At 39.6% G+C, this 14167-nt stretch overlaps 1 protein-coding gene across 1 annotated transcript in view; it reads right to left on the reverse strand.

Annotated features, from left to right (window-relative positions):
- Nucleotides 1-472: 472 nt before the first annotated feature.
- Nucleotides 473-14167, reverse strand: part of ZNF337 (zinc finger protein 337) — a 79422-nt gene continuing 65727 nt past the window's right edge. Inside the window, 5 exon segments of the mRNA XM_037811977.1 lie at nucleotides 473-2171; nucleotides 2173-2292; nucleotides 2294-2514; nucleotides 2517-2753; nucleotides 2756-3196. Coding sequence (XP_037667905.1) covers nucleotides 1659-2171; nucleotides 2173-2292; nucleotides 2294-2514; nucleotides 2517-2753; nucleotides 2756-3196 — 1532 coding nt within the window. The 3' untranslated portion in view covers nucleotides 473-1658.

Here is a 14167-nt window from a genome sequence, read left to right on the forward strand (position 1 = left end):
TCAGTATCCGTCTGCAGGGTTTTAATGCAGGTTAGGAGTAACAGTGCTATGTAGGCACTGTTTCCCCATATTTTTCACATGCCTGTATCATCATACCTGCCACAGCATTCTCTTCCACCAATACATTTACCCAGGTAACCACACATGAAACCTATAGCAGCTGAGTTCCACTTGTACCCCACCTGCCCAGCAGTACAGTGTCCTCTTCACCTGCCAGGAAGAGGGTGAGCTCATCCCCAAATCCTATTTTACCAACTGTTTTCTCAGAGTGCTGCTAGTACCACTTGTGGAGTCACCAAGATCAGATTGAATGTGCAAGGGTTTTATTTGGGGAAATGGTTATGTGAGAAAAAATGGGGAGGCAGCTATTAGACACTAATGCAAGACTGACCTAAGTAAAAAGAGAGGTGGGAGGTTGGTGGAGGTGTTCTGGACAATGGTCACTTTAAGGGAGGTTTGGCAAGGCTGTTTGAGTCTTTCACTGAAAGCGGGCTGCCATTAACAGGCCTGCCTCAGTGACTGCAATGTGTGGTCACTGGATAAAAGCAGTCTATGGGAAGCATGGCCTTGGTGCATGACCATGGGAAGATGTGGTCAGTAGGAATTAGGGGTCCAGCTCCTGGCCAGAAACCTATGTGTGACCTTTCAGTCTTGACCATAGGCAAGTACGAAGGCTTACCTGACAAGCCTCATGGGGAAAGCTGCCCACCCCACAAAAGACTTGGTGCACAGGCAGTGTATTGCAGTCTCTGCAGGGAGTTGCAGTTAGGGACTTGAGCTCCCTTGGCTGGTCATGCTCTTGGGCATATCTCCATTCCTAGTCCAGGCACCTCCCTGTCTGGAGCTCAAAACAAAGACCTCCCTAAAGCACCTCTGCTGAGACCTCCTTATTTGTGGGAGACGGGGAAGACCTTGAGACAACCCCCCACCTCCACCCCCTGGAAAATAGGAGAAAGGGGTCTGGTACTTTCTCTGCTTTAGCCTGCATTAACTATTGCAGTACGTGGTTAAAGGCTTGACTGTTACTTTCATTTTGGTTTCTCTTAATCAGCTATACTTGATACCCGGCAGCTTAGCTTAGCTCTTGCTAAGAAATGACATCTCTCCAAGAGTCCCAGGCCATTACCTCCTTGCACCTGGCATATCTATTCCTCAACCCTTGACCTCCTTTCCTGGTGCACAGGTTCAAAATCTCCAATATTAAACACTAGTGGGACTTAATTTTTCTCAGGGGTTGAATCTCTTTGGGAAATTTGGTTGGGCTGATTCAGGTTCCCTGTGACTTTCTAGATTCCCTCTGCCTCAGTGATGTATTTCTGAACAAGGACACAGCCTTGGCTACAGGTCTGTAAAGAAGCAAAATTTATTTGATAAAAAAGGCAAAACAAAACAAAAATCAGACCACAGGTAAACACTGGTCTGGGGAAACTTAATGATAAGTTGAGTCATTTGATCACTTACATTTGAGAACTTCCCCATTTTTCTACTCTTTCACACTCCAAGAGAGTAAGAAAAATTCCCTAGTTGTTATTGTTATCTTTACATTCATAGAGTCAAGGAACTGCCCCTGAAGTTCTTTCAGAATTTGGATGGGGAGGTGGTGGGTGGTGACCTGAATTTTTTCTGTGTCTATTGAGCTGTGACTTTTGACTAAAGCCTCAGCCACACTCTTCACACAAAAAATGCTTCTTCTGAGAGTGGATTCTCTGGTGTCTATTGAGGTTTGATTTTTGGCTGAATTCTTTCCTACATACCTGGCATACATATGGCTTATTTTCTGAATGTGTCCTCTGGTGCAAGATGAGTGCTGACTTATCATTAAAGCCTTGCACACAACCCTTGAACACAAAAGTCTTGTCCCCAGAATGTCTCCTCTGATGTCTGATAAGATTAGATTTCAAGCTAAATCTTAGCCCACATTCTTTGCACATACAAGGTTTCTCCCCTGAGTGAGTCCTCTGGTGTCTGGTGAGATTTGGCTTCAAGTTGAAGCCTCGCCTGCACTCCTTGCACAAAAACCGTTTCTCACCTAAGTGTGCCCTCTGGTGCCTATTTAGGTATGACTTATCTCTAAATCTTCGCCCACACTCTCGGCATCCATAAGGCTTCTCTCCAGAGTGTGTTCTGTCATGCACGGTGAGGTATGACTTATTGGTGTAGGATCGTCCACAACTCCCTGCATACAAAAGGCTTCTTCCCTGAGTGTGCCATCTGGTGTTGCATGAGGTTGGACTTCCAGATAAATCCTTGCCCACACTCATTACAAACAAAAAAGGCTTCTCCCCTGAGTGTTCCTCTGGTGGAAGATAAGGGAAGACTTTTGGATGAAGCCTTGCCCACACTCCTTGCACACAAAAGGCTTGTCCACTGAGTGTCTCCACCTGTGTCTGATGAGATTTGACTTCAAGTTAAAGCTTTGCCCGCACTTCATGCATGTAAAGGGCTTCTCCCCTGAGTGCATCCTCTGGTGTGTGATGAGGTGTGACTTACTGCTAAAGCCTTGTCCACACTTTGCACATAAGGGTTCTCACCCGAGTGTGTGCTCTGGTGTTTCTTGAGGTTTGTCTTGTGACTAAAGCCTTGCCCACACTCCCTGCACACATAGGGCTTCTCTCCCATGTGTATCCTCTGATGCAGGAGCAATGCTGACATGCCACTAAAGCCCTGTTGACATTCCCTGCATGTAAAATGCTTCTTGGAGTGTGCTCTCTTGTGCATGAGTAGCTTTGACTTCTGGCTAAAGGCTTGTCCACACATCTGAAGGCTCCCTATCTTGAATTTTCTGCTCCTTTTAATACTTTGTCTGTTTCCTTAGGATTTGACCTCTGGGCTTGGTTGTCCTCCATTTGCACCACTCTGTTCCTTTCCCTAGAATTTACTGGCTGTCTTAGGGGTGGGCTGGAAAATGTTCTTGATGTTCCTCTCTCCCTCCTAAACAAGGGTTTGGAGCTTTCTTTTGTCTCTTGACCTTCTGCTGCATTAATCTGGCAACTTTGGTCAGAAAATTGTTGTTGCTGCTGCTGCTGCTGCTTCTGGTTCGCAGCACAAGGATTCCTTGGTTGCAGGTAAGTTTTGGCAAATAAGCCTGGAGACAACTGAAGGGGATGGTTGCAGAACATGTGTTTGTTGAGGAAATGCTGATTGCAGAAGGCCAGTGGGCAAGAGTGGAAGAGATGGATTTCTGGCTTTGATTCTGCTGAAGAGAAAAATTTTCAGTCAGGATAGTTAGAACTGGGGCAGCCTGGGCTGCTAAGACTAGCCCCACAATGCAACACAAACTCTGGCTCCAACCAAGGTTTCCCTCACAGTACCTCCTTTCCAATTCCATTTCTATATATTATATCTTTTCAAATGTAGACCACACATGCTACACATGTGCTATGCATGTTGGGTGGGTAAGGAACCTTTCAATAAGCATCAGTGGCAGCTTTACCTCTGTAAACAGTGGCAAAGATTTTAGCCATTTCTCCCTATAATTAGCTTCAAAGTCATGGCTGCTCATGACTGTTTCTGGCTACTAAAAAATACCTGTCTATGTGAAATTGTGGAACTGTCTTAAGTGGCTTCTTCAATAAAGGAAAAGGGATTTACTGAGGTAGGAATCATTCAGTCCAGAAGTGCCTTATATATAGGAGGGAGATAGATGATTGCTTAAAGAAAGCAAGTGTGAAATAAATCTGAATTTGTGATTCTCCATTCATATATAAGTATTTATTAGTGGACCAGTATATACCAGACTCTAAATCAGGAAGTAAGATTCAAGCAGTAGACAAGACAGATATTGTCCAGGGTCACGTCAAATTCAAGATTTCATAACATATCCCCAATCAGACCACTTCTTAACCATCTCCAGTCTACCACCTAGTCCAACCCACCACCATTTTTTGCCTGGACCACTGAAGTAAAACTCTTACCCCAGCTACAGCATAATCTAAAATATAAATCAGATTATGCCACTTTCCAGCTTGTACTCTCTGATGGCTTCCATCACATTTAGACCCAAACAGATTTCTCAGCATTGAATACAGGACCCTATACTTCACTTCCATCACTCTGAACTCAACTCCTACTACTTTCTCATCCATACCAATATGTATTTGCTGAGCTTCTTTCAAGTGAACACATAAAATTCTTTCCCATTTAGAGATTTTGCACTGGTAATTCCTTCTGCCAATATGTATTTGTTGTCTTCTCTGCCTTGTTACTCTGCATTCTGCTTAAATGTCACTTCCTGAGCAAGGGCATCTGATAACTCCACGCTTATTCATACCCACTGTCCCAAGGCAAGTATCCATGTACTTTCCCTGTAATATTTTCTTCATAGCAATTACTGTTTTCAGATATGATGTATGTAGAGTGCATGTTTATTTGTTGCTTTTGTTAAGAATTTGTCTACCTCAATCATGTGTAAGCTTCAGGAGAAAAGTATTTGACTATCTCCTTCAGTGCTGTATTCCCAGGTCTGAGAACAGTGCTTGCCATATAAAGAAAGTCAAATAATTATTCATGAATGAACGAATATGTTTATACACACATATTATTTGGACATTTAAAGGTAAATAAAACAGTTGAAAGAGTTTGAAAAGAGTTACCCTTCATGAAAATGATAGGAGTATTTGATATGACTTGCTTTTGCTAAGGTAGTGACATCGTCAACATTGTGAAACTGAGAGAGTCTGTTAACAAAAGACCCACCCTACAAGAATTTTTAAAGGGATTCTGCCAGATGAAAGGAAAAGACAGGAGACAGTGGCTTGGAGTAGTGTGAAGAAATGAATATCCTCAGTAAAGGTAACTAAAAGGGTAAATGCAAAACCCAATGGTACTGTATCATCAATGTACAACACTACTCTTTAATCCCTGTAAGTAAGAGTACAATTAAACAAGAAAAAGGCATATTTCCTGATAATAGAGGCAATGTGGAACAAAACAACATAAAGAGGGGAAACAGAGGGATACAGGAGCAGAGAATGTATATGCTATTGAAGCTAAGTTGGTATCTTTTCAAATTAATAACTTATAGATGTAGATTGTATGATAAAAACCACAGGTTAACCCCAAAGAAAGTATTCTAAAAATATACAGACATAAATATGAGAAAGCAATCAGATTACTTCACAAAAGATCAACTATACAGAAAAGGAGGTGGCAATAAAGGAAAAGAGAGCAAAAAGAAGATATGACATATAAACACCAAAGGACAAAATGACCAGAATAAGTATTGCCTATAGAGATAACACTAAACGTTAAAGGGTTAAAGTCCCCAAACAAAAGACACAGATTAAAGAATGGTTTAAAAAGCACAATCCTCTATATGTTGTTTATGAGAGACTCACCTTAGGCCAAAAGACACAAATAGACTGAAAGGGAAAGAATGGAAAAAAGATATTTCATGCAAATAGTAACCAAAAAATATTGGACAAAATAGATATTAAGTCAAAAGCTGTTGCGAGAGACAAAGAAGGACACTATATATTAATAAAATGGGCAGATTTTGGACAATTTTGAAATGCAACCTGGGAACAAGCAGACACCAGCCATGTGCCTTCCCAGCTAACAGAGGTTTTCCAGATGCCAATGGCCTTTCTCCAGTCAAGGTACCCTTTGATGATGGACACTTTATGGCCTTAAGACTTTAACTGTGTAACCAAATAACCTCCCTTTTATAAAAGCCAATCCATTTCTGGTGTTTTGCATTCTGGCAGCATTAGCAAACTGGAACAGATTTTGGTACCAGAGAAGTAGGGTGCTGCTGAGCTTGCAAATACCAAACATGTTGGAACAGCTTTTTAAAATGGATAAGGGAAAGATTTTGAAAGTGCAGCTGTGAGTGATGTTTTGAGGAGGAGCAAGCTTGCTGGAGAGGAACGTCCTGGGAGAAAGCCGTTTTGAGGCCAGAGCTTTGGAGCAGATGCCGGCTGCCTTCCTAGCTAGCAGAGGTTTTCTGGATGCCATTGGCCATCCTCTGGTCAATGTACCTGATTGCTGATGTGTTACCTTGGACGTTTTGTGGCCTTAAGACTGTAAATGTGTAGCGAAATAAACCCCCATTTTATAAAAGCCTATCCATCTCTGGTGTTTTGCATTCTGCAGCATTAGCAAACCGAGGACAGATTTTGGTACCAGAGAAGTGGGGTGCTTTTGCTGCTGAGCTTGCAAATACCAAACATGTTGGAATGGCTTTTTAAATGGATGGGGGAAGATTCTGGGAGAACTGTGAGGAGATTGATAGAAAAGGCCTAAATTGCCTTGAAGAGACTGTTGGTGGAAATATGGACCCTAAAGATACTTCTGACAAGGCCTTGAGCAGAAATGATGAATGTGTTGTTGCAAACTGGAAGTAAGGCAATCTTTGTTTTAAAGTGGCAAAGAATTTGGCAAAATTGAGTCCTTGTGTCAGATGGAAGGAAGAATTTGAAAGCAATGAGCTGGGATACTTGGCCGATAAGATTTTGAAATTAAAAGTTGTGGATATAACATGGCTTCTCCTTCCAGCTTATAGTAAAATGCGAGCAGAGAGAGATAAACTTAGAACTGAACTCTTGGGTTAAAGAAACCAGAAATTGATGATTTGGAAAATTTCAGGCTTCCAGGAGGTGGAACCTCAGAAGCTATAGCCCAACATGAGGATTTAACCAAACATGGAACCCAGCTGCCATTTCAGTACAAGGCAGGACTGGAGAGGGAATTATCCAGAAAGGATTTGTGGAAAGCCCTATTGTCTGACAGCTTTGACCCCTGTGTGCATCATGCGAAGCCAACAGAATTTTTGCAAGATCTTTATAGATGGAGCCACTGCCAGTCTGGACTGGAGGAGACAGACAAGGAACAAACTGAAGGAAAAATTTCTTCAAAGACAGAGCCATGGAGATTGAAGTCTGGAGTCAAGAGGTCTTGGGCTAGGAGAGCAGAGTGGCCCACATGCATGGAAAGGATGAATTTGCCCCGGAGTTGAGGGTGGGCCTTCTGCCTCAATGCTCAGGAAGAGGTTTGACACCCCAGGCCCCAAAGAGGGTGGAGCACATTCCCAGGGCATTGGGGAGAGCCTGGCCACCACCCCACTGTTCAGAGGGCATAGAGCCTTTGCCCTGGAGAGGCAGATTCTGGGTGGCACCCCAATGTTTGAGGAGGGTTGGACTGAAAAGGTGGTCTTCCCTACATATGGATATGTTGGAGTACTCACCCCAGTGTTTGGAGGGAAAAGGGCTGCCACGAAGGGCCTTGGAAAAGGTTGGACTCCCAGTCTCAAGCCCCAGGGATAAATGACTCTCAGATTTTGAAATCTAATGGAGTTTGCCCTGCAGGTTTTAGGAATTGTTTTGGTCCCTTAAACCCTGTTTTCCTTTCAGTTTCTCCTTATGGCAATGGGAATGTTTATCCTATGACTGTCCCTCCTTTGTATATTGGAAGCAGATTACTTGTTCTATTTCACAGGTCTACAGCCAGAGGGGAATTTTGCCCTTGGACAGACCATGCCTGTAACTGATTTTGATGGGATCCTATACTTAACTATTGTTACTGAAATCATTTAACTTTCTCTGATATTGTGATGGGATGAATGTACATTGTATTTGGAAAGAATATGTTTTTCTGGGATCCAGGAATGTGCTGGTTTGTATACTTATGTCCCCCATAAAATCCATATTCTTTAATGCATTCTTGTGGGGGTATACATATTAGTGTGGACTGGGTTGGAACCTATTGGTTCATTGTCCATGGAGATGTGACTCAACCATCTGTAGGTTGGTTAATTTCCATGGAGGTGTGTCCCCACCCATTCAGCATGGGCCTTTTTTAGTTCACTGGAGCACTATATAAGCTCAGACAGAAGGAGCTCACAGCGAGTTGGAGCTGACACAGACATTTTGAAGATGGCCATTGGAAGCTGATGCAGACATTTTGGAGAACGCCATTTTGAAATGCAACCCGGGAACAAGCAGATGCCAGCCACGTGCCTTCCCAGCTAACAGAGGTTTTCTGGATGCCAACGGCCTTTCTCCAGTCAAGGTACCCTTTGCTGATGGACACTTTATGGCCTTAAGACTGTAACTGTGTAACCAAATAATCCCCCTTTTATAAAAGCCAATAAAAGCCAATCCATTTCGGGTGTTTTGCATTCTGGCAGCATTAGCAAACTAGAACACAGAGTTAGAGTTCTACAGCTCTGTAAATCAGCATTACTCCAAAAGCACCTATTAAAGAAGCTCAAAAAGAGATCAGAATATTATTAGAGATATGAATGAAATGGACTTGGTTAGAACTAAGGCAAATTAGAATACAGGGTAAAGGATGATATTGACTGTATTTTAAAACTCCAACCTCTGTGTGAGACCAAAGGAAATGAGGTTTATTTAGTACAAAATTTATATTTTCTGTAGCACACTATCTAATTCAATCAGCCTGGTCAGTTTATTTCAACAACGTAATTACACGGAACCTAGAATAGGGACTGAGTTCTTGTTATTCCATACAGGCTAATGTAAATACCCCAACATGTCCCGGAATTTTGGGCAGAAAACAAAAAAGTATTTGCAAAGTCCCCTTGAAGGACTGAGGAAACTTGTGGAACCATTAAGGGAATTCCTGCTATTCTCTTAAGCAATAATGCCTCCCAATTTAGTAAACCAAGCCTTTAATCTAGAGGCTTGCCCTTATGAAACATCTCGAAAATGCTGAAGCTAAGTCTACTTATAACTATGCCTGAATCACCCCCAGAGAACCTCTTTTGTTGCTTAGATGTGGCCCGTATCTCTGCAATTAGAGCGATACAGAGCCAACTCTGCAAATTTAACTCACTACCCTCCCCCCTACATGGGTCATGACTTCCAGGGGTGTAAGTCTCCCTGGAACATGAGACATGACTCCCAGGGATAAGCCTCACTCACTCTGGCACTGAGGGATTGACAAGGCCTTCTTGACCAAAGGGTTTAAAGAAATGTAACAAAATAAAGTTTCAGTGGCTTAGAGATTCCAAATCAAGTCAAGAGGTCATTCTGGAGGTTATTCTTATGCATTAAATAGATACTCTTTTTTAGTTTCTAGTTTATTAGAATAGCCAGAAGGAAATACCTGTAACTATTGAATTGTAATGCAAAGTAGCCTTGATTCTCGATGATGATTGTATAACTGTATAGCTTTAATCGTGTGACCATGTGGTTGTGAAAACCTTGTGACTGACACTTCCTGGATCCAGTGTATGGGTGGATGAGTAAATAAGACATATATATATATACACACACACACGCACACACATACATACACAGACACATATATAAAGGGGAGGAATTAGGGATATGGGATGTTTTTCTTTTTTTGGGGGGGGACTAAGGTATATATTCTGAAATTGATTGTGGTGATGAATACACAACTATACAATGACACTATAAGCCACTGATTGTATACTTTGAATGGATTATATGGTGTGTGAACATATCTCAGTAAAATTGCATTTAAAAATGGAAAAAAAAAAGGGCAATCCACCGAGAAGAAATAACAATCATAAATATTTATGCATCTAACTATGGTGCCCCAAAATACATGAGGCAAACACTGGCAACACTAAAGGGAGAAATAGACATTTCTACAATAATAGTTGGAGACGTCTATACACCACTGTCATCAATGGATAGGACATCTAGGCAGAAGATTAATATGCAAACACAGAATTTGAATAATATAGATGAAATAGACCTAATAGATATCAGAATATTGCACGCAAATACAGCAGGATATACATTTTTCTCAAGTGCACATGGATCATTCACAGGATAAACCACAAGTTGGGTCACAAAAATAGTCTTAATAAACTTAAAAAGATGAAATTACACAAAGCATCTCCTCTGACCATAATGGAATGAAGCTGGAAATCAGAAACAGGCAGAGAACTGGTAAATCCTCAAATATATAAAAGTTACATAACACAATCTTAAATAATCAGTGGGACAAAGAAGAAATTACAAGTGAAACAGTAAATATTTTAAGACACAAGAAAAAGAGAATATAACATATTAAAATTTATGGTATGCAGAAAAGGCAGTGTTGAGAGGGAAATTTATAGCTCTAAATGTCTACATTTAAAAGGAAGAGCTAAAATAAAAGACCTAACTGCACACCTGAGAACTAGAAAAAGAACAATAAACTAATCCCAAAGCAAGCAGAAGAAAATAAATAACAAAGAATAGAGCAGAAATAAATGAAATTAAGAACAACAAAAAAATCCCAATAGCATTAACAAAACCCAAAGTTGGTTCTTTGAAAAGATCAATAAAATGGGCAAACCCTTAACTAGACTGACAAAGCAAAAATGAGAAGATGCAAATGAATAAAATCAGAAATGAGAGGACGGACATCACCACTGACCCCCCGAAAATAAAATTATCATAAGAGGATATTGTGAACAACTGTATGCCAACAAATTAGGTGACCTAGAAGAAATGGACAAATTCCTAGAAACACACAAACAACATACGTTGTCTCTAGAGGAAACAGATCTCAACAAAGCAATCACAAGTAAAGAGTTGAAACAGTCATCAAGAACCTCCTAAAAAAGAAAAACCCAGGACCCGATGGCTTAACAGATGAATTCCACCAATCATTCCAAGAAGAATTGATACCAATCCTCCTTAAATTCTTCAAAAAAATTGAAGAGGGAATGCTACCTAACTCATTCTATGAAGCCAACATCACCCTAATACCAAAGACAGATAAAGATACTATAAGAAAGGAAAAGCACAGACCAATCTCTCTAATGAATACAGATGGCAGGAAAGGAAGAAGTAAAAGTTTTCTTGTCTGTGCATCATAAGATCCTGTATCTAGAAAGTCCCGAAAAATCTATATCAAAGCTACTAGAAGTAATAAATAAGTTCAGCAAAGTGGCAGGAGAGAAGATTAATACTGTGAGCCAATGATTATATACTTAGGATGGTTTTTACAGTGTGTGAATATATCTCAACAAAATTGCATTAAAAATAGTAATGCTTCTCTACAATAGTAATGAGCAATCTGAGGAAGATACCAGGAAAAAAATTCCATTCACAATAGCAACTAAAAGAAACAAATATCTAGGAATAAACTTAACCAAGGAAGTAAAGTACCCATATTAAGAAAACTTCAAGGCATTCCTAAAAGAAATCAAAGAAGACTTAATAAATGGAAGGAAATTCCTGTTTCAAGGATTGGAAAGCTAAATATTGTTAAGATGTCAATTCTATCCAAACTGATAAACATATTCAACACAATCCCAATCAAAATTCCAACAATGGAAAATGCAGAATGGAAAAGCCAATTATCACATCTATCTGCAAGGGTAAGGGGCCCCAAATAGCCAAAAACATCTTGGGGAAAAAAAATGAGTTTGGAGCACACTCCCTTCCTGACTTCAAAGCATATCACAAAGTTACAGTGGTCAAAACAGCGTACTATTGGCATAAAGATAGACATTCTGATGAATAGAATTGAATTGAGAGTTCAGAAATAGATCCTCAGGTCTACGGTCAATTGATTTTTGACAAGGCTGCCAAGTCTACTCAACTGGAACAGAGCAGTCTCTTCAACAAATGGTGCTTGGAGAACTGGATATCCATATCCAAATGAGTGAAAGAAGAACCATTTCTCACAGCTTATACAAAAATTTACTGCAAATGGATCAAAGACCTAAATATAAAAGCCAGAACCATAAAACTCCTAGATGAAAATGTAGGGAAGCGTCATCAAAGCCTTATGGTAGGAGGTGGTTTCTTAGGTGGTTTCTTAGAACATATATCCAAAGCACAAGCAATGAAAGAAAAAATAGATAACTGGGACCTCCTCAAATTTGAATACTTTTGTGCTTCAAAGGACTTTGTCAAGAAGGTAAAAATGCTGTCTACTCAATGGGAGAAAATACCCAGGATATAGAGAGAGATCTTACAACTCAATGATACAAAGAAAAAAACAAAAACCCAATTAAAAATGGACGAAAGACTTGAATAGACATTTTTCCAAAGAGGATATACAAATGACTAAAAGGCACATGAAAAGATGCTCAACTTCATTAACTATTTAACTATTAGGGAAATCCAAATCAAAACCACATGGTGATATCATTTCACAGCTACTAGAGTGGCCACTGTTAAAAAAAACAACAGAAAATTACAAGGTTGGAAAGGATGTGATGAAACAAGAACACTTACTTATTCACTGTTGTTGGGAATGTAGAATGGTACAGCCGCTCTTAAAGATAATTTGGCAGTTCCTCAGGAAGCTAAATATAGAACTACCATATGATTTGGCAATTCAGCTGCTAGGTATATATTCAGAAGAACTGAGGGCAGGGATGCAAACAGATATTTATACACCGATGTTCATAGCAGCATTACTTACAATTGCCAAAAAATGGCAACAACCCAGGTGTCCATCAGCCAATGAATGGATGAACAAACTATGGTGTGTGTGTGTGTGTGTGTGTGTGTGAAAAAAAAAATATATATATATATATATATAGTGTGTGTGTGTGGGAATATATATATGTATATGTAATGGAATATTATTCAGCCGTAAGAAGAAATGAAGTATTGACGTGTGACAATGCAGATTAACCTTTAGGACATTATGTTGAGTGAAATTAGTCAGACACAAAAGGACAAATATTGTATGACCTCAGTAGTATGAACTAAATATAACTAGCAAATGCATGGTAACAATATCTAGAAAAACGTCAACAGTAGATAGAATGAGGGCAGCGAATGGGGAGCTGATGCTTAATTTGTGCAGAATTTGTAAAAAGATTAATTGTTAAGGTTTGGAAATGGATAGCAGTGATGATACCACATTTCTGTGAGTATAATTAACAGCAATGATATATGGGTACGATTCTTGTTGAAAAAGAAAACGTTTAGGGTCATGTATGTCACTAGAAGGAAAGCCAGAGGATGAAATATGGGATTATATAAAATAGTGAACCCTCTTGTGGGCAAAAATGTTCTAGAATTGATTATGATGATGAAAGCACCACTCTGTGAATATACTAGAAGATATGGATTGTACAATTAGATGCAAAAATCCTCAACAAAATACTTGCAGGCGAATCCAACAAAACATTAGAAGAATTATACACCATGATTAAGTGGGTTTTAGCCCAGGTACACAAGGGTGGTTCAACATAAGAAGATCAATTAATGTAACGCATCACATTGTCAAAATGAAAGGAAAGAATCACCTGATAATCTCAACTGATGCAGAAAATACATTTGACAAAATCCATCCAGCACCTTTTCTTGACAAAAACACTTAGAAAATTTAGGAATATAAGGATCTTCTTTAACATGATAAAGGGCACATATGAAAAACCCACAGCTAACATACTCAATGGTGGAAAGCCTTCCCTCTAAGATCTGGAACAAGACAAGGATGCCTACTGACACTACTGTTATTTAACATTGTGCTGGAAGGTCTAGCCAGAGCAGCTAGGTAAGGAAAAGAAATAAAAGGCCTCCAAAATCAGGAAGAAGTAAAACTTTCCATGTTTGCAGATGATATGAACAACATATATACAGAAAGTCCTGAAAAATGTACAACAAAGTTCCTAGAATTAACAAATGAATTCAGCAAAGTAGCAGGATACAAGACCAACACATGAAAATCAGCACTGTTTCTATACACTAGTAATGAACAATCTATCTGAGGAGGAAATCAAGAAAAAAATTCCATTTACAATAGCAACTATAAGAATAAAATGTCTAGGAATAAATTTAACCAAGGAAATTTACTCATGGAAAACTACAAAAGTTTGTTAAAAGAAGTCAAAGATCTAAATCAATGGAAAGATATTCCATACTCACGGACTAAAAGTAGTTAAGATGTCAATTCTACCCAAATTGATTTACAGATTCAACACAATCACAATCAAAATTCCAATAACCTACTTTGCAGAAATGGAAAAGTCAATTACCAAATTTATTTGGAAGGGTAAGTGGCCCCAAATCACAACAACCATCTTGAAAAAGAAGAACTAAGTTGCAGGACCCACTTTTCCTGACATTAACACTTATTACAAAGCTACAGCAGTCAAAATGGCATGGTATTGGCACAAGGACAGACATAGGGACCAACAGAATTGAGAGTTCAGAAAAGGACCCTCTCATCTATAGTCAACTGATTTTTGACAAAGTTGCCAAGTCCACTCAAT

This window comes from Choloepus didactylus, chromosome 19 (genome assembly GCF_015220235.1).
Source record: "Choloepus didactylus isolate mChoDid1 chromosome 19, mChoDid1.pri, whole genome shotgun sequence".
In the NCBI taxonomy this organism is placed as follows: domain Eukaryota; kingdom Metazoa; phylum Chordata; class Mammalia; order Pilosa; family Megalonychidae; genus Choloepus; species Choloepus didactylus.